Here is a 21,123-nt window from a genome sequence, read left to right on the forward strand (position 1 = left end):
GACTTGAACCAGAACTCATATAGGATGCTGGTATTGCAGGCAGTGCCTTAATCCACTGTGCCACAACACCAGCCGCAATAAAGCTGTTTTGAACTGCTAAGTTTAAGAAGAAAATGTTACAGAGTAGGTAGTGAATAATGAGGAAGAGTGGTGATAACCGTTACATGTCATCATGAGGGCAGAACCAGAACCAACTGATCAGAACTGCAGAAGTGACAGCAGTATTTTCATGCAGAAGGCAATCCTGAATCAAAAGAGCTTGGGGACCAGCACTGTGGTATAGCAGGTTAAGCCTCCAACTGAAACACTGGCATCCCATATGGGCACCAGTTGGAGTCCCGGCTGCTCCACTTCTGATCCAGCTCTCTGCTACGGCCTGGGAAAGCAGTAGCAGATGGCCCAAGTCCTTGCACCCACGTGGGAGACCCAGAAGAAGCTTCAGGTTCCTGGCTTCAAATCAGCCCAGCTCTGGCCATTGCAGCCATTTGGGAAGTGAACCAGCAGACAGAAGATATTCTCTCTCTCTCTCTCTCTCTCTCTCTTTCTCTCTCTCTCTCCTGCTGTCTCTCTGTAACTCTGCCTTTCAAATAAATTTAAAAAATAAATCTTAAAGAATAAGAGATCTTCCCTCCCTGTTATTACCTATTTCTCCTCTACTCGTTTTGGTTGTTTTTTCACCTGCAAATCATTTCTCCTTCTTTATTATCATAATTTCTGACCCTGTTCTCAGTTAACACCCTGGGTGACCCTCTAGTTTCCATGATGGAAACTGCTGGTTTAAACTGTATTTAAAAAGCAATGCTGGCCAGTGCCACAGCTCATTAGGCTAATCCTCCGCCTGCAGCACCGGCACCCTGGGTTCTAGTCCCAGTCGGGGCGCTGGATTCTGTCCTGGTTGCCCCTCTTCCAGGCCAGCTCTCTGCTATGGCCCAGGGGTGCAGTTGAGGATGGCCCAAGTCCTTGGGCCCTGCACCTGCATGGGAGACCAGGAGAAGCACCTGGCTCCTGGCTTTGGATCAGCGCAATGCGCCTGCCGCAGTGCGCCGGCCGCGGCGGCCATTGGAGGGTGAACCAACGACAAAAAGGAAGACCTTTCTCTCTGTCACTCTCTCTCACTGTCCACTCTGCCTGTGAAAAAATAAAAAAATAAAAAATAAAGCAATGTTGATATTATAAAACCTTAAGAAGGGCTGGCGCTGTGGCTCATTTGGTTAATCCTCTGCCTGCGGTGCCGGCATCCATATGGGCGCCGGGTTCTAGTCCCGGTTGCTCCTCTTCCAGTCCAGCTCTCTGCTGTGGCCTGGGAGGGCAGTGGAGGGCAGTGGAGGATGGCCCAAGTGCTTGGGACCCTGCACCTGCATGGGAGACCAGGAGGAAGCACCTGGCTCCTGGCTTCAGATCAGCGTAGCGCCAGCCGTAGCGGCCATTTGGGGAGTGAACCAACGGAAGAAGACCTTTCTCTCTGTCTCTCTCTCTCACTGTCTAACTCTGCCTGTCCAAAAACAACAACAACAAAAAAGGAATAGTGTTTCTTTACTTCCAAAAACCTGTTATAAAACCCATGAAGCATCTAACAGTGGTAGGGGGCATCCCATAGTTTCTTCTCCTTTCTCTTGCCATCAATATCAGCTCAGTTCCATGTTTTCAAACTTTTAGTCACAACACATGAAGAGTTGTGAAATCAGTTTTGAGTGATGAAAAACATGTTTAGCATAGTGAATGCGGCTGGCACCGTGGCACAGCAGGCCAAGCTGTCACCTGCAGTGCTGGAATCCCATGTAGGCACTGGTTCTAGTCCCAACTGCTCCACTTCCAATCCAGGTCCCTGATAATGTGACTGGGAAAGCAGCAGAAGATGGCCCAGTTCTTGGGGCCCTGAACTCGTGGGCTTGCAGCTTCAGATCAGCTCTGTTCTGGCCACTGCAGTCATCTGGTGAGTGAACAAGCAGATAGAAGACCTCTTTCTCTCTATGCCTCTGCCTCTCTGTAACTCTGCCTTTCAAATAAGTAAATAAATCCTTTTTCAAAAATAGCATAGTGAATATGGATTGCACATAAAAAGAAGCACTCTGGACATTTGTGTGTGTGCATGTGTATGTGTCTTGGTGTGTAAGTATGGATATTGGGGTTGGCACTATTAAAGCCCTGGACTGAAGCAACAGCATCCCATATGGATGCCGGTTGTAGTCCTGGCTGCTCCTCTTCCAATCTAGCTCTCTGCTATGGCCTGGGAAAGCAGTAGAAGATGGCCCAAGTGCTTGGGCCCCTGTACCCATGTGAGAGACCCGTTGCGGCCATCTGGGGAGTGAACCAGAGGATGGAAGACCTCTTTCTCTGTCTCTACCTCTCTCTGTAACTCAGTCTTTAAATAAATAAAATAAATCTTAAAAAAAAAAAAAAGTATGGATATGCACACATATACACTGTATTTTTGGTCAAACATTTGGAGAAACACTGGCCTAGCTGCAATATATAAACTTTGGCAGGTAAGTGTGGCCTTTATGGACAATCACAGTTCCAGCTCACTAATTTTTCCATTTTAGCTAAAGAACTTGAACAAGGTAAGTTGGAGGGAGAAAACAAAGAGGCCAGTGGGAAGCAGAGGCAGATGGTGCAAAGGGTGGAGTAAGGGAGGTTGAGTGTGCAACGTCCCCATGCACCTGTACTCACAGAGGCAACTATAGATGCTGTCCTTCCTCACCCACTTTATTTATTATTATTAATTATGATTTATTACTTATATATTTATCTGAAAGGCAGAAAGACACACAAAGATATAAAGACAGCCAAGGCTGAACCAGGCCAAAGCCAGGAGCTGGAAACTCCATTCATGTCTCCAATATGGGCGGCAGGGACCCAAGTACTTCAGTCATCACCTGCTGCTTCTGAGTATGCACTGGCAGGAAGCTGGAATTGGGACTGGAGGTAAGACTTGAACCAGGCACTCCAGTATGGGATGAGGACATCCCAAGCAGCATCTTAACCACTATGCCAAATGCCTGCCCTAGTTCACATCTCCTATAATGACTTATGACAGGCTAGGAAAAGGAAACTGTACAATTCTTTAAAACATCAAAGGAAAATATTCATTTTCTTGGTTCTAATGTCATTATATAATGCAATTAGTCTTTGACTTTTAAAAAAATCTACAAAGTAAATATCAGCTAATTATACAGTCAATCTACACCAACAAACTTCAACTGTACTGCCTGAGTTGTGCCTGTTCCCCCTATGCTAGGCCCGAGGAAGACAAACAGAACTAAAATCACAGCTCCTGCTCTTGAGAGGCAGTCAGTTCTCCAGGTGTCAGAGAGCAGAATAAGTATCGCAATAAAGACAGCTACTGGAATGGTTCCTACCCAGCCTCAGTAAGGCTATTTCAAAGGTCTAAGACAACAAAGAGGAGAGAGGCCAAAGAAATAGATGCAAACCACAGGCCCTCTGACATCAAGTGCCCGCAGGCAGCATCAGGAGAATGACCCGCCTATCATGCATTCCCCGGGGCTGTGGAAAATGAAACAGAACAGAGGTGAGGCTGGCCAACAGGCAGGAGGACAGGGAAAGAACACCTCCTCTAAAGTCTTCCCAAATTTGTCTCAGCCTTGAGTAAAACCAAAACGTCACCTCTAAATAACAACAGAGCCTTGGCAGGATTTGGAATGATTTTACAACATGAGAAACAATTTATGAGTTAGTATGAAACTGTGAAGCGAAGAAATTAAGTCACTATCTTAGTATAACTATTTTACAGTGGTTATGAAAGTCACTGCAGACCAAAACAGATATTTAAATCGGTCAGTTTCTGCCCTCCAATACAAAGAGCTCTATTTTCTACAGAATTGTATATGTGCATGACTGTGAGCATGTATGTGTGTAGGTAAATTCATATCTATATATACAAATACACACACATATATGGGCGACAATAAAGGACGCCTTCTTTGTATTGAACAATGAAAACAATTAATAAGGCAGTTCAAGAAAAACAGGAGAAAGGTTTATAATTTAAGCCTCTGTAATTTTGTTAAACAATGCAACATTAAAACTCTCTTAGAAGTTTGCATTTTGAGGGGCCAACGTTATGAAATAGTGGGTTAGGCTGCTGCCAGTGATGCCAGCAACCCATGTGGGTTCCAGTTCGAGTCCCAGGTGCTTCACTTCCAATCCGGCTCCCTTCTGGGGTACCTGGGAGGTTGGAGGAGGATGACCCAAGTCCTAGGGACCCTGCCACCCATATGGGAGACCCAGAGAGGGCTCCTGGCTCCTGGTTCTTGGCTTCGGCCTGGCTCAGCCCTGCCTATTGTGGTCATCTGGGGAGTCAAACAGTGGGTGGAGATCTCTGTCTCTAATATTCTCTTTCTCTCTTCCTAACTCTGCCTTTCAAATAAATAAATCAATCATTAAAAAAAAAGTTTATGGTTTGAAAGAATATGCTTTGGATTCTTACCATATGCTAAGATAAAAGGGTTCCGGCAAGTTTTTGCCAACAGTTGATCAATTGTGGGGAATCTTTTCATAATTGTGTTAGAATCCTGTAAAAGAAAATTATGTTTTAGTCAGAAAAACAGCATGGAACAACTCAGAAAGACTAAACCACAGCCTGAGGGAGCCTAAATGCTTCTAGTTAAGTATATATTTTTAGAAAATTAGGCAAAACAGGATCAGTGAAAATCTTTAGGTAAGTAAATCAAATAAAGTTTATCAAGTCAGCAATCACCTTATTTAAACCAAGGTCACCAAAACTATGGTTTATGACATAACCAGGTAAAATCAATTTTGTTACAAAATTTTATTTCATTTTATTTAAAAATAATATGGACTAAGAGTAAAAGATAAAAATTACTGGTGATAACTTAATAATATAAATAAATAATATTTAATAATGTAAGCCCATGTCATCATCTTGGCTTGTTTTTTAAATAGATCTGTTTATTTATTTGAAAGGCAGAGTTACAGAGAGACAGAGAGACAGAGACAGAGACAGAGACAGAGACAGAGAATGGAAGCTCTTCCATCTGCTGGTCCACCCGCTAAATGGCCACAATGGCCAGAGCTGGACCAATCAGAAGCCAAGAGCCAGCAGCTTCTTCCAGGTCTCCCATGTTGCTTCAGGGGCCCAAGCACTTGGGACATCTCCCGCTGCTTTCCCAGGCCATAAGCAGGGAGCTGGATCAGAAGTGGATCAGCCAGGACTCAAAATGGCACTCATGTGGGATGCCAGTGCTGCAGGCAATGGCTTTACCCACTACACCAAAATGTTGGCACCCTTTTTATTTATTTTAAAGAATTATTTATTTATTTGAAAGGTAGAGTTACAGAGACAGAGAGGGAGAGACAGAGAGAGAAAGTTGGCTTTTTGTTCTAACATAAAGAGAAGTCTCTAATGCAGCCCCAGTAAGGCTATTTCAAAGAAGTTTAAAAGGGCAAGAACTCTGGAACACGTAAAAAGAAATAAAGCCTGCCAAAACATAAAGATATATATCTCTGTTTATTACTATTTTGATTGCTATATGCTAAATGACATCATTCTTAATCTACAATAACCTAAACCCTGAGACAAGCAAAGATCAACCAAATAGAAAACAGCTTAAGATTAAAAAATACACATGCTGTTGTACAACTGGCCCCTTTCCCATTACTTTACCTTTCATGCAAGTTCAAAACTAAAACCCAGCTGAGATAATGTGCAGGTAAGCTGAGACGATAAGCATTTCCTGCTGCTGCAACAATGAAGGCCTCCCATGTGTCTCAGCGTCAAGGCTGGCCCAAGACTTTCTGGGACCATCTTAAGGTCAAATTACGTAAGTCTCACTATAAAAAAGTTTTCAAAATTAGCACTGAGTGCTCACACAGACTTTTATCTTTCCTTCTAGTTTGTAAAACACTCACGTGTTTTACTCATATTACCAACTTGAATTATTCTTCGAATTTCCTACTGCCTCTTTGATTAAGGGAAAAGAGGTATAATACACAAACATTTATGTTAAATGAATTTTACTTTTCATTTTGAAATTTAAAAATATAAAATATGTTCATAATATAAAAACATGTGTTAAGTAGCAAAAATATCACAATAAAAGTAAAATTTTATCAAAATATATTAAGCTTTGAAAACAATAAATTTTCTAACAGTGAAGACTCCTTGAAATATTTGTAAGAAGAGATTTTAATATTTATCATTTCTTAAGAAAGCCCACTTGAGAAAAGGGTTGAGGACAGAGTAAGCATTTCAGAAAACTTTTCAAGATTTGAGGGACACAAAGTTCTTGAAAAGAGTCCCAGGGCAGGCATTCATCCTAGTGGTTACGATGCCCACAACCCACAACAGAGTACCAGGATTTGATTCCCAGCTCCAAATCCTGACACCAGCTTCCTGCTAATACAAACCCTAGGAGGCAGTATGTAATGGCTCAAATAATTGGGTTCCTGCCACCATGCAAAAGACTTGAGCAACATTCTTGGCTTTGGCCCCAGCCCAGCCCTGTAAGCATTTGGGGAGTGAATCAACAGATGCAAGCTCTCTCTCTTTCTCTATCTGCCCTCAAATAAATAAACAAAATTTGATTCTTGCTATTTTAAAAAATTAACATTATTTCATTTCAGTAATGTTGGATATGTATGAATTATTTAGTAAATAATTTCAATAAATTTTGTGCTGTGGCCTTTGTTAAAAATAAATAAATAAATAAATAAAATTTTAAAAAACAGTCCTACTTATTACCGGACAACAAGCACCACTGGTAACCACATAGGTAGTAAAGAAGAGAATACTGAAGTAATAAAGATGAGAAAGCCAGCTCTCATCTGCAGTACCTACAGGTAATCTGCATTTCTAATCCATCAGTGCATTAAGTCAACACCACAAGTCCCTGACACTGAAAACATTCTGCTTAGGCCGGTCTGGTACAGTCCCTGATGTCACACGACAGTTCATTCCTACGGTTCACTACTTACCATCTCTTTCAAGGCTTCATACGTCTGCCTCAGGAACTCCTGGAAACGAGGGAGATGAAGACAGGTATCCTGCTGGGTTTCCCAAGTGGAGGCCTGGTCCCATTCAGAAAGCTTCTGCATCCAAAACTGACACTCAGAAGCCAGGCTTACAGAATGCTGAGCCATCCCAGCCAAGGGAGAAAGCTGATGTCCCTTCACAGAGTACAAGGTGAGCACACATCAAAGCTGCAAAAAAGGGAATCAGTGAAGCATTTTAAAAAGGAGCTTTTCTCAGTGCCTGCATGACCCACTGATGGGTGAAACAGGGAATCAGAAGAGATGAAAATAACGTGCCTTCTACACTGGAGCCATCTTTGAATTATTTGAAAATGTGTCACCCAGCTGTAGTTCCAATTTTTACCATCTGAACTTTTTGTCATGAATAATATCATTAGACTAGAGGTCATTATACCTCCACAGGCATCTGTTAATTATGTACAAAAGCACAGCTGATAATGCTTTACATCTTCTTTTTAAGATTGAGCTATTTATGAATGTTCTCAATATGAAGTTCCTTTGAGTATTTTAATGTAACAGGAAATCAAAAACATCCATGGGTGCTTAATACTAGTCTGTGCCTAAGAAATGTTTTTGAAGTTCTTATGTTTTATATGCATTTCTGGCTTCTCATTTAGGTGTAAAAAGTTTCTATGCATTACTGTCTAGTGAATTTTCTTCCCAATTTCTCATTTCTTAGAAAAAAGTAAAATAATGCATTCCACATGCAACAATTTAAAGACTGCTTTAAATGAGTGATCTCAATTCATTCACAAAAGAAGCCATATTTTAGTAAAATAAAATAAATTCCAATTATTGAGGAGGTATACTAGTAGAAGTAAAAGAAAATAAAATCTCCTAAGCTTCACTTCCTCTGGAAGTCCATGTTAAAAAGAGTAATGGAATGCCCATAGTGAGCACATGCCACAGACAGAGGCAGCCCCTCCCAGCTCAGGCCCCTGCGGCAGACCTAGGACAGCCTAGAGAGAATGGAACGAAGGGCTGCTTCTCCACAGGCGCAGACTGTCAGACTGTCCTGCAGCAAGAAGCAGACAGGGCCGCCTCATTTCAAAAGACCGCTCTGTGAGTGGTCAATCAAGTGAGCATAAATCTTCAGCAGCAATAGTGAACACATAAAATACTCCCAATTAACTGTCAAAAATATCAACAAAGGAGGCTCCCATTACCAAACAGGGAAACAAAGACCCATTTAAGAAGATGTACAATTTAGCTACAGGGCAAAAAAAAAATCTAGACCGGGAAGATGAAATTTTTTAAATAGTACTTAATAATGAACAATTCTGACAATGTGTCCAAAAAAAAAAAAAAAAAAAAGAAAGAAAGAAAGAAAGAAAAAGAAAAATATTTCTGTCAAATAGCACCAAATAGACAAAAACCTAGGCTCTGGTCCTGACTGCCCTCTCATTCTCCTTTTCCAAGCCACCACCAATACCCATCAACTCTACCTGCCGAATACATGTGCTCTGACTTGATCTCATGCATTTTCCTGACTCCACCCGACCACAGCTGGATCTTTGCTAGAGCAGCTCCTGGAAGGTGCATTCTGCTTGTATTCTACCATGTCCCACCTCCCCTTCTCCATTCCCTACAAGGTACAGAACAAATTTTGCAAATGCAAATCTGATCCAGCACACACTCTGGCTTAAAGACACTCATCAACAGCTTTCTTGGAAAGAAATCCAAACTCCCTGTAGAAGGCAAAAAAAAAAAAAAACAACAACAACAACAACCTCCTTAAGGACCTGCGAAACGTGGTTCCAGCCCCCTGCTGACCTCCTGCTTCCTCTCCCCAGCTCAGCCCAACCTCTCTGCTTCAGGAACACACTGCACCCCCCTGGTTTCCAGGCCTTTCCACTGATTCCTGCACAGCTTACCATAGCAGTCATTACTTTGGGCATTTATTTGTTCACTTAGTAACTGCTTCCTCCACTGGTATGTAAATTCCCTGTCTTCCTGGAATTTAGCACATACCTGGCAAACATTCAATAAATATTGAATGAAGGAATGAATTATTCAATGGTGTTTTTCAAAGTACAGTTCCAAGCTAAATGCCATAGCAAAAAACTTCTTCAGATAAAGCAATTCAATTTCTAAAAGGTAATTATCCCCCAAAAAAGACAAATTTTAAAGTGTCACCTGTGTGAAATTTATTAATATCCCATTTTATAAATACAGTAACAGCTCATACACGCATATACTATTTTCTTCACAGCCTATTAAACACTTTATGAATACTGATTTATCCTTTACAGCAATTCCACAAAGTGGATACTATTATTATCCCAGTTTTACAGAGACAGAAAAATTACCCAAATGCCCAAAGTAAGACTATGTAAAAACCAAAGGAAATAATAAATAACACCAGAGCTATGACTGTAGGATTTGAATTCAGTGTCTGGCTCTAACATCTGTGCCTTTACACAAAGAAACAAACTCAAAAAATAAACTGATGAATTTCTGATGTATTTTATATGGCACCAGTGGCAGACCAGTTTAGATATCTGGGAACAATAAACTTAAGAACTTTTTGATAAAAGAGACAAGCATCATTATTTTAACAACATTGCAAACAATCTTTAGCTCAGCAACAGAAATGTATCTGATTGTTTTAAACACAAACAGTTCTAGGGATCATGCAATACAGTGGCCCTCAATGTTCTGTTTCACAGTCTGCGTGTGTGTGTGTGTGTGTGTAGTGTCAAAGCACGGGTACACTGGTCATAATGGTAGCAGTAGGGATGCTGAACACACTGTCATGCACCCTGGCAGCAGCTCACTTTGACAAATGGTCTCCCCAAAGCCTTGGGATGTCCCTACTAACATACATCGATCTAAAAGGCATACTTTGGAATGGGCATCGGTTGGTTTTGTCTGTTCAGCATTCTTGCTCCTATCTTTTGGTTATGCTATCTTCCCTCTCTTTTGGGAAAGTACTCTTCCTCCGTTCTATGAGGTCTTGGGGTGGGGGTGGAGAGCAGGGGCTGGGAGGGAGTGAAGGGGGTGGCTGTTGATCAAAGCACCCAGTACCATCATCCACAGGGTGGGATAGTGATTCACTGAGCCAACTCAGGCTATGCTGGAAATCTGAATCTTGAGTTACATTAAAGTAAGGGTGGACAAAGTTATTCAAAGGCTCTTTTAGTCTAGATCCTTGGAGCTAGCCTTGTTCCTGTCTTTATAAAGTACGTGTTTTCTCTAAAACTTTAACATCTTAAATATTTCACTCCACTTTCTCCTTGCTTACAAATTTTCTGCTATGCTTTAGGTGTGATTTGTCCCCAAAAGGTTTATGTATTAGGAGCTTGGTCCTCAGTGCAGTGATGCAGGGAGGTGGGATCTTTGAAAGGTGGGGCCTAATGGGAGGTCCTTAGGTCAACTATTGGTGCAGCTCTCAGAAGGGATCCAGGTGTAGGGAACCTTTTTTTCTGATCCATAAAGGTCACTCGGGTATTTATAACATCATTCACGGGTCATATAAAATGATCTACTTAAAGGGAGCCTGCTATAGAGTTACTGGAGTGTAAGCCCTGTCTGCAGTTGCTGTGGCAGGGCCAGACCAAGTGATTTTGTGGGCCTTACACAGTCTGTGGACTGGATGCTCCCCACCCCTGGATTAAGGCATTTCTCATGGGACCTGGTCTGTTCTCATGAGAAACTTGTTATAGAACCCCAAGCCTGGATTCACCCAGCCCTCTCTGGCTTCCTGTATTGAGATAACACGCTTCCTCCAACCACAAAAACACAGCCAAGAGGGTTCTCACCATAGCTAAGTCCATGGCAGCACCACACTGTTTGCACTTTCAGCCTCCAAAAATGTGAGCTTCTCTTTTCTAATTATCTGCCTCAGGTATTTCATTATATAAATGAAAATCAGACTGATAAATTTTCTGAGATGTTGTATGTAATTCTTACCTTTACTCCTCAATAAGTAAGTTGCTTTTTCCCTCTGCCTTCTTCTGGGATTTTTTTCTTTAGCTTTCTATATTTTGAAAATTATATGCCTTGGTAGAATTTCCTTGATTTTTATCCTGTTTTGTGTTCTTTTAGATTCCTGATCTGTTTGGTGTCTGACATTAATTTGTGAAATTTTTAGTCATTACTGTTTAAATATTTCTTCTCTTCCTCCTCTCTTTTCCTCTGGAAAAGAGATTTTCCATCCTCTGTAATTTTTTATCAGTCTTTGATCTTTTTGCTATTTAGTTTTGGAGAGTTCTATTGAGATATCCTTAAACACAAACTTTTTTTTTCTTCAGCTGTGTGCCATCTACTAGTAAGATCATCAAAGACATTTGTCACTTCTGCTACAGTATTTTTCATCTCCAGCATTCTCACTGGTTCTTTCTTAGGACTCCGATCTCTCTGCTTGCATAGCCCATCTGTTCTTGCAAGCTGTCTATCCATTAGAGCCTACTGCATATTAGCCCTACATGTTTTAAATTCCCTGTCTGATATATCGCTGCCATGTCTGGTTCTGATGCTTTCTCTGTCTCTCCAAACTGTTTTTTGCCTTGTAGTTTGCCTTGTAATTTTTTCTTGAGAGCCAGACATGATAATGGGTAAAAGGAACTGCTATAAATAGGCCTTTTGTAATGCAGTGGTAAAGTGTAAGGGGAGCTAAAGTATTCAGAAGTCCCATGAATAGATCTCTTATAAAACAGATCTTTTATATAGAATATACAGTCCAAAAGTTTTTCTCAGGCTTCATAATCGATCCCCATCTTAGCTGGGACAGGAAAGTAGGTTGAAGCTCAGTTTTTCTCTTCTCGGAGGTCAGCTGGCTATAAGACCCCAGCAGGCGAGGCTGTGGTTAACTGGTTTCTCTCTAAGAAGAGCAGAGTGCTCTGGCATATGTCAAAATAGTTCCTTTTCCCCTCCCCCTGCCAGAAGCATTAGAGGATTTTTCTCCAATATATACTGTGAGTTCCTGGTTAAGCTCTGAAGAAAAAACAAAGGCATGAAGATTTCTCTGTGACCAGGTTCCCCTTGACCATGGTAAGCCTCCAGTGATCAGTCAATTATAATTCAGGCTTGCCTGCTCTCACTCTAGTTCCCACCAAGGTTGCTACTTCAATATACTGGAATTCTCTGTATCCACCTTTCGAAGGCAAGCCCTATGATTTCATTTCTCTTATAAATCTAAGGAGAGTTGATGATTTTTCAGTTTGTTGTTTTTTACTTGTTAAGATGGAGTGGCAGATTCCAAGTTCTTTACATGTGCAACTGGAAACCAAAAGTCCTTCCAAAGTAGGGTTTTTCAGCTCTCTGATTCTGTCAGCTTCCCACTTGAATCATCCACTGTTGTTTTCTGTGGTTATAAATCAAAGAATACTAATTGCTATAGCCATAGGTACCCACTGGTGGACTATAGGCAACAGATCTTTCGAGAAAGGAAGGATTTTAAAACTGCTTATTTCAAAACTGAGAAAATAGTAGTAAAAATTTTGTTCATTTTAGGGAGTTGGAAACCAGCAGTTCATGGAACAAGAAGGAAATACATATCAATGAGGAATCTCCTACAACCAGGGACCTTGATTCATTATGTTCTTCCAAGAGGAAGAGCTAAGTGAAGCCAATGGAATCCAATCCAAGCTGTCCTCCAAATTCCATAAATTGCCAAAAAAAAAAAAAAAAAAGTTTCGCTTGTGGTGATATGTTGAGAACCCCATCTCCCCAACTGAGGGGCCAATGAGTCAATATTAGGCTATCAAAAGCATATCAAGGGGCCAGCCAGGTTAAGCTGCCACTTGCAAAACTGACATCCCTTATCAGAGCGCAGGTTCAACTGCTGGCTAGCCAGACTCTGATCCACTTTTCCGCTAATGTGCCTGGGAAGGCAGCATAAGATGGTGCAAATACTTGGTCCTGTTACCCATGTGGGATAACAGAACAGAGTTCTGGTTCTTGGCTTTGGCCTGTCCCAGACCTGGCTGCTGTGGCCATTTGGGTAGTATACCAGCAGATAGAAGATTTCTCTCTCTTTTTTCAATCTTTCCATTTCTCTGTGTTTCAAATAAATAATTTTTTAAACAAAAAGAAAGCATATCAAATAGTGACTCCAACTAATAAGCTGCACTTTAGATGTAGATCCTTACTGGAACAAATTACTAGCACCCTACCTAGCATGCAGTTATAAAATGACACTTCCATTTCTCCATTGGTATAAAATAAGGACATTAGAAAGCAGTTCTCATTCACCTGCCACCACAATAGCAACTCAGGGCACAGCAGATTACAATGGGTACATTACACTGTACTGGTCTACTAAAGATTACCAGGTTGAAAGACCCTAGAGAGAAAGAAGCCACAGATATTTTTCATGTACTTGTAGTTGCATGTACACAGATACTTGCATGTACTCCAGATGGTGGGATATGAATCCCATGAATGTACAGGATTGCTACTTCAGAAAGTTTCATGTGATCTCAAGAACTGTCCCAAGTCAAGACAGTCTCCCCCTTTCTTAAAAAAATTTATTTATTTGATAGGCAGAGTTACACAGAGAGAGAGAGAGAGAGAGAGAGAGAGAGAGAGGTCTTCCATCTGCTGGTTCACTCCTCAAATGGCCATAACGACCCAAGATGGGTGGATCTGAAGTCAGGAGACAGGAGCTTCTTCCGGGTCTCCCACATGGGTAACAGGGTCCCAAGGACCTGGGCCATCTTCCACTACCTTCATAGATCATTAGCAGGGAGCTGGATAGGAAATAGAAGCAACCAGGTCTTAAACCGGCGCCCATATGGGAATGCCAGTGCCACAGGCAGAGGCTTAACCTACTACGCCACAGCACCATTCCCAAGATAGGCCCTTTAAAATGAAAATACACCAAAAACTAGTATCAGGGTTTGCTTACAATGGGAAGACCTAAATGGCTGGATAATAAGTGCAGGAAGGGAACTTATGTTTCAGTGTACACTTTTTGGCACCTTTTCAATTTAATGTCACACATACTAATTACTCAGAATTAATAATAAACAAAAAGTGAGTGATAATTACTGTACTTTGTACCTGCTAAGAGGCAAGATGCTTTGGCAGGCACCGCGGCTCACTAGGCTAATCCTCCACCTGCGGCACCGGCACACTGGGTTCTAGTCCCGGTCGGGGTGCTGGATTCTGTGCTGGTTGCTCCTCTTCCAGGCCAGCTCTCTGCTGTGGCCCGGGGAAGGCAGTGGAGGATGGCCCAAGTGCTTGGGCCCTGCACCCACATGGGAGACCAGGAGGAAGCACCTGGCTCCTGACTTCAGATTGGCGCGGTGTGCTGGCCGCAGTGGCCATTGGAGGGTGAACCAACGGTAAAGGAAGACCTTTCTCTCTGTCTCTCTCTCTCTTACTGTCTAACTCTGCCTGTCAAAAAAAAAAAAAAAAAAAAAAAAAAAGAGGCAAGATGCTTGACTTACATCACTAAAATCCTGAAAGTAGTATATAATGCATGGGTTTTATACCATTTATCTGCTTTTACCCACGTCTGTCAATAAAAACTACAGGTAGAGTTGAGGGGAAGAGTCACTGCACAGCTGGCCCATGCTGAAGCACTCTGTCACTCAGCTCTGTCACCCAACAAATGCAACATGCGTGCAGTGCTCGCCTCAGCAGCACTTATACTAAACCACACATGGAAGAACTGTGTTCTGGAAAGAGCCCGAGGCAGGCCTCAGTGACTGCCCTGATCTTCCAAGCCACAAAGCAGCACTCTATCATCCTGTGCAAACTGTGCCTGCTTGGTCAGAATGCATGAGTGAGGTTCTGGGACGCTATCTATGTCATACAATCTTCCAACCCCCTCCTCTTCGTCTCTTCCTATCTAGTATATTATTAGTAGATGAATATTCTATTTAGTCTAGAATTGACAGAGTATAACTGAGATGGAAATGGAAAGAGGAACTGACATTATCCAGAACTCCTGGAAATGAAGGTAGATGCATTAACAGGGCATTACTTTGAACTACCTCTCCTTCTGGAGGAAAAGAGGGATAAATTATGTTCGTCGGAAATGTTTTTAAAACTCTATGGAAAGCGGCAGGTTTCAATGTCTTGGGAAGCCAGCAAGTGAAAAATAGTGGCTAGCTGTGGGTTTGCCTACCCAGCATTCCTTTCCTGTTCTTTTGAGATATACACTCGCACCTCATGTTTGAAGAACTGCCCTTCTCTTTTCTACGTCTTGGTGAGACTGTGAATCAAGGCGTTCATCCTTAGAAGCTGGGGAGCAACAGACATCTAACGGATTAACTGGCAATTGGCTACACAGATAAATGGAAGTTTATGCCTATTCGTCTGACACCACTCAAAAAGAGCAGACTTCCACCAAATGGGAACAATAGCTTATTCTGGTCTCAATAACACACAGGCTATGTATTCAACTGAAATTTTGCTTGTGATGTTTCTTTCTCGTATTTCTGTAATGAATATTTTTAAATGTACAAATAATAAAGCCACCAAATGAACCCTTAGATAGCTCATTAACTAGTTCAAACAATTATCAAGATTTTATACTTTTTTAAAAGAATATTTATTTATTTTAAAGGCAGAGTTCATAGTGAAAGAAAGAATTCTTCCATTGTTGGTTCAATCCCCAAACGGCTGAAATAGCCAGGACTGGGCTAGGTCAAAGCCAGAAGCCAGGGGCTCTACCCAGGTCTCCCATGTGGGTGGCAGGGGTCCAAGAACTTGGGCCACTGTCCATTGCTTTCCCAGTCACATTTAGCAGGGAGCTGAACTGGGAGTAAAGCAGCTGGGATTTATTTTTTTTATATTTATTTTATTTATTTGAAAGGCAGAGTTACAGACAGTGAGAGAGACAGAGAGAGAGGTTCTCCATCTGCTGGCCCACTCCCAAGATGGCCGCAACGGCCAGCGCTGCACTGATCCAAAGCCAGCAGCCAGGAGCCTCCTCCAGTCTCCCACAGGAGTGCAGGGGCCCAAGGACTTGGGTCATCTTCTACTGCTTTCCCAGGCCATAGCTGGATCAGAAGTGGAGCAGCCGGGACTAGAACCGGCTCCCATATGGGATGCCAGCGCTTCAGGCCAGGACGTCAACCTGCTGCGCCATAACACAGGCCCCAGTAGCTGGGATTTGAACTGGCACTCACATGGGATGCTCACATCACAGGCTTAACCCACTGTGCCACAATGCTGGTCCCAAGTTTTTTGCACTTTTAAAGCAAACTACAGACATCATATCATTTTACCCAAAATACTTTGACTTGTTTCTCTTTTTTATAGAGACTTAATTAAGAAGAAGAAACTTAACTATAATACTTCTTTCATATACAATAAAACAGTATCATCTAATGGCTCATCTAGGTCCAAATTTCTTTAAAATTTCCTTTTATATTTGATCATGTCACTGGTTTGTTATATCAGGATCCAAACAGGATCTATATTTAACACATGGTCAATATTGGTATTTTTTTCTTTAATCTGTACCAACTCTCTTTTTTTAAACATTTCATGTCATTTGTCCTCTAGTGATATCAAAGTATTGGGCCTATGGAATCTCCTATAATCCTGTATTTGCCTAATTATACCCCCTGTAGTGGTGTTTAACATGTTTAGTTATATTTCCCCTAAACTCCTTACAAACCAATAGAAAAAAAGGTTTGAATAGATACAAGTTCAATTCCTTCAGAAAAGTACTTCATGTGTGGCATTGTGTGCTCTGAGTTAAATCACAGAATACATGATGTTGGGTTCTCACATGATTCACAATGCTGAAAACTAATCAAGGAATTCAGGTGCTGTCAACCTAATCCATCCATTTATAAAGTTCACCACCACTCTCTTCCCTAATGCTTTTAGGAGCCATTGATGATCATTATACATCCTTTTAGGGTTGAAAAATAGTGATTTTGAAACTTTATCTTTTCTCCTGTTTCTATAATGCTTGACATACAGAAATAATACATTATTAGGTAGCAGATCAATAAGCTTTTCCTTGTAATCTGTGTCTTTCCAAACCTGTGAAATTGCCAATAGTTTTGCTAGTTTCTCTGATTTTTAGCAGCCAGCCTTCTTTCAAACTCTTGGTCTCTCCCTTCTTAAGATGCGGTAAATACATGGCAGAGCAGTTAAAATTTCATGCAATTTCTGTTCTACTTCAGAAAACGGTAAGTATATAAGTGATACCAACCTTCCTGCTGAAAGTTACTCCATAAAGCTACAAAAATATAAAAACCATAATCCGAAAAGCCTCAAAGAACCGGATAGACGGGATGGAATTATCAGGGAAAGATCCTGGCACACAGGGTTGCAAAGGCCTAGGAACACATATGCTGATCCTGAAGAGGTGGTTAAAAGTCATAAGAGCTTTTATATTTCCTTTTAAGATTTATTTATTTGAAAGGAAGAGTGAAAGAGAAGAGACAGAGAGCGAGAGCGAGAGCGAAACTGCCCTCAATGCAATGAAAAAGGAAAGGGATTAACCTCACCTAGGATTCTATACCCAGTTAAAATATCCTTCAGAAATAAAGGTGAAATAAAGCCTTTATGATACACTAAAACTGAAACAATTTGCTATTATTTTGCTGTAATTTCTAGGATATCCATTAATAGAATACTAAAAAGGGTATATAATTTCATCAGAGCAGAAAAATTTGTAATAAAGAAAAAACAGACTCTCAAAAGGGCAATATTGAAGGAAAAAGAGGAACACAAGCAATCAACAAGATAAATAAAAAGCACACAGATAGATTTAAAATCAAATATACTAGAAATTACATTATAAATTAATGGATTAAAATAAGGGATTGAAGCCGGCGCCACGGCTCACTAGGCTAATCCTCCGCCTGCAGTGCCGGCACACCAGGTTCTAGTCCCGGTCGGGGCACCAGATCCTGTCCTGGTTGCCCCTCTTCCAGGCCAGCTCTCTGCTGTGGCCCGGGAGTGCAGTGGAGGATGGCCCAAGTACTTGGGCCCTGCACCCCATGGGAGACCAGGAGAAGCGCCTGGCTCCTGCCTTTGGATCGGCGCGGTGCACTGGCCGCAGCGGCCATTGGAGGGTGAACCAACAGCAAAAAGAAGACCTTTCTCTCTGTCTCTCTCTCTCTCTCACTGTCCACTCTGCCTGTCAAAAAAAAAAAAATCTGACTTTCAAAAATGAATAAATATTTTTTAAAAAATAAAAATAAAAATAAGGGATTGAATCTTCAAGCAAAAAACTAAGATTAACACTTTTGAATTTAAAAAAAAAGACTATAGCTGTTACAAAAGACACATGTAAAACACACAGATACAGGGTTATAGAGAGGCTAAACGAAGAACAGGAAAAATAATACCATGCAAAATGAACCAAAGGAATCAAATAAATAAACTTCATCAAACAGACATTGCAGTAAAAAAAAAAAAAAAATCAGAGGTAAAGAAGGTCATTTCATGATGATAAAATGAGAACACATAACATGAAAATGACATTAATTGTAACGCAAAAAAAAAAAATCAATTCCAGTCATAGTGAGAAATTTCAACATCACCTCTCTCTAAATAGAAAAATTCTTGAATTACAAACTATCCTTCAAAGAAAGTTTATTTTTTTTAAGATTTTATTTATTTATTTATTTGAAAGGCAGAGTTACAGACAGTGAGAAAGAGACAGAGAGAAAGGTCCTCCATCCGCTGATTCATTCCCCAAACGGCCGTAACGGCCAGAGCTGTGCCGATCTGAAGCCAGGAGTCAGGAGCCTCCTCCAGTCTCCCACAGGGGTGCAGGGGCCCAAGGACCCAAGCCATCCTCCGGCACTCTCCCAGACCACAGCAGACAGCTGGATGGGAAGAGGAGCAGCCGAGACCAGAACCGGCTTGACAGCCATTTTCTGGCAATTCTGGCAATTTTCTACTTCTTGACTGTATGGCAGTAACATCTAAGAGTACCTTCAAAAAGTTTGTGGAAAAATGTAACTAAAAGGTAAATCCATTTTGGTGGAAAAAGTTTTGAAATCCATACAGTTTTTTAATAATATATATTTTCCATAAACTTTTTAAAGACTTCCTTCTATGTATTCATGTCTCAATAATTAAAAGTATAAATGAGGGCAGGTTGTTGTAGCAAGGGCTAATCCACTGCTTAGGGTGATCATATCCTTTATCAGAAAGAGGAGTCAGACAGTGCCATACTCAAATAGACACAATGAGACAGCTTCCACAAAGTGCCATTAACAAAAAAATGCATGCCTTATAAAATGGAACCAATTCTTTGAATTTATGATAATTTAAACTTTTTTCTCAAAATTAATTTTCTAACCCAGTTAATTTGTAAATCTATTAGACAAGTGAGAGGTAACTTCTTTTATCAATACCATAATCCTTTCTTACACTAAATGTTAAACTTTTACTTTCTTGTAATTCTACTAGTTTCTATATCCAAATTTATTTCATTATGAGATCTTAGAGATGTATTTATTGTTCAGTATCTGAATAACACATTTCCTTAAAACCCAGGATTTTAACAAGTAGTTTGCACACACACTGTATACACTAATGTGGCAAAAGCAAATAGCATGGAAACTCAGTAGGAAATCCACATTTTCCATTTCTTGAGTAATTGCTCTTTCAGCACATTTACCCAGTCCTGAGGGAATCAAAACAAACCATGATTTCACCTTCTCCACATACGCAGACTAAAAGCAACAGAAGCTATTAGTCCCCTCATTATGTATTTCCAGGAGAAAATAAAATGACCTTAAGAAATTTCTACACAGAGGAGACAAAGGAGAGTCCTATGAGCAGAAAGACCCAGACGCCAGAATGGAAATGAGTCACCAGTGAGGGGTCCCACACGCTTGCCCAGGTCCCTGTTCCCCGCAGGGTCAGAGGGAGTTCTACAGAAGCAGGAGGTAAACAGGAGGGATAGAGAACAAGGCACATCTATCAGCAAACATCCCAGATACTGAAAAGGACCTGGATCCAAATGCAGTTAGCTTAGGACTGATACATTTGTCCACCTCTGACTTACAAGATGCTCAAAAGTTATTTTGTGGCTTTCTAATTACTTTATTATGAACAAATCATCAGGGTACAAAGATACACTGTTTTCCAGGGGGGGCTCATGGCCTGAGCCCCAAGATGACATGGCACAGATTCAAAGTACAGCAGGTGACGAAGAGGTAATAACTTGGTGCTAACTCATCTCGGTGACTTCTGTCCTTTAGGAGAAATATTTTAAAACTTCTTGGCCGGGGCTGGCGCTGTAGCATAGCGGGTAAAGCCACCGCCTGCAGTGCCGGCATCCCATATGGGCACCAGTTCAAGTCTCAGCTGCTCCATTTCTAATCCAGCTCTCTGCTGTGGCCTGGGAAAGCAGTAGAAGATGGCCTAAGTGCTTGGGCCCCAAATCAGATCAGCCCAGCTCTGGCCGTTGAGGCCATTTGAGGGGTGAACCAGCAGATGGAAGACTTTCTCTCTCTCTCTCTCTCTCTCTCTCTCTCTCTCTCTCTCTCTCTCTCAGCTTCTGTGTAACTTTGCCTTTCAAATAAGTAAAATCAATATTAAAAAAAAAAAAAATCCGGCCGGCGCCGTGGCTCAACAGGCTAATCCTCCGCCTTGCGGCGCCGGCACACCGGGTTCTAGTCCCGGTCGGGGCACCGATCCTGTCCCGGTTGCCCCTCTTCCAGGCCAGCTCTCTGCTGTGGCTAGGGAGTGCAGTGGAGGATGGCCCAAGTGTTTGGGCTCTGCACCCCATGGGAGACCAGGAGAAGCACCTGGCTCCTGCCATCAGAACAGCGCGCTACCGCGGCGGCCATTAGAGGGTGAACCAATGGCAAAGGAAGACCTTTCTCTCTGTCTCTCTCTCTCTCACTGTCCACTCTGCCTGTCAAAAATAAAAAAAAAATAAAAATAAAAAAAAAATCCTCATGGAAAATGTGCTGCACAAGGAATATTCAACTCACCAAATACAACTCAATAGAGTGGAAGGAGGAGATAAAGCATCAACATTTTAGCAGTTTCTGAAAAAAGGTAACAAGGGAAGAAACCGCTAGGTGACAATTTAGGGCAAAGCACCAACTCATTAAACAAACAACCAACTCCTCTCCCTCATCTTTAAATCAGGAAGTATAACCACCTGGCAAAGCAACCCCAGAGAGAGGTGCTCCCAAAGTAAAGCCCCAGCTGAACATACGACCACTA

The 21,123-nt window shown here is 41.5% G+C and overlaps 1 protein-coding gene across 1 annotated transcript in view; it reads right to left on the reverse strand.

Moving 5' to 3' along the window:
* The window catches only part of FANCC (FA complementation group C), a 261,235-nt gene that overhangs the window by 168,886 nt on the left and 71,226 nt on the right, over positions 1-21,123 (reverse strand). Inside the window, exons 2-3 of the mRNA XM_062208545.1 lie at positions 6,955-7,179; positions 4,448-4,532 (exon numbers count right to left, since the gene is read on the reverse strand). Coding sequence (XP_062064529.1) covers positions 4,448-4,532; positions 6,955-7,119 — 250 coding nt within the window. The 5' untranslated portion in view covers positions 7,120-7,179. The remainder of the gene's footprint in view (positions 1-4,447; positions 4,533-6,954; positions 7,180-21,123) is intronic.

Source organism: Lepus europaeus, chromosome 12, assembly GCF_033115175.1.
Source record: "Lepus europaeus isolate LE1 chromosome 12, mLepTim1.pri, whole genome shotgun sequence".
Taxonomy (NCBI): Eukaryota; Metazoa; Chordata; class Mammalia; order Lagomorpha; family Leporidae; genus Lepus; species Lepus europaeus.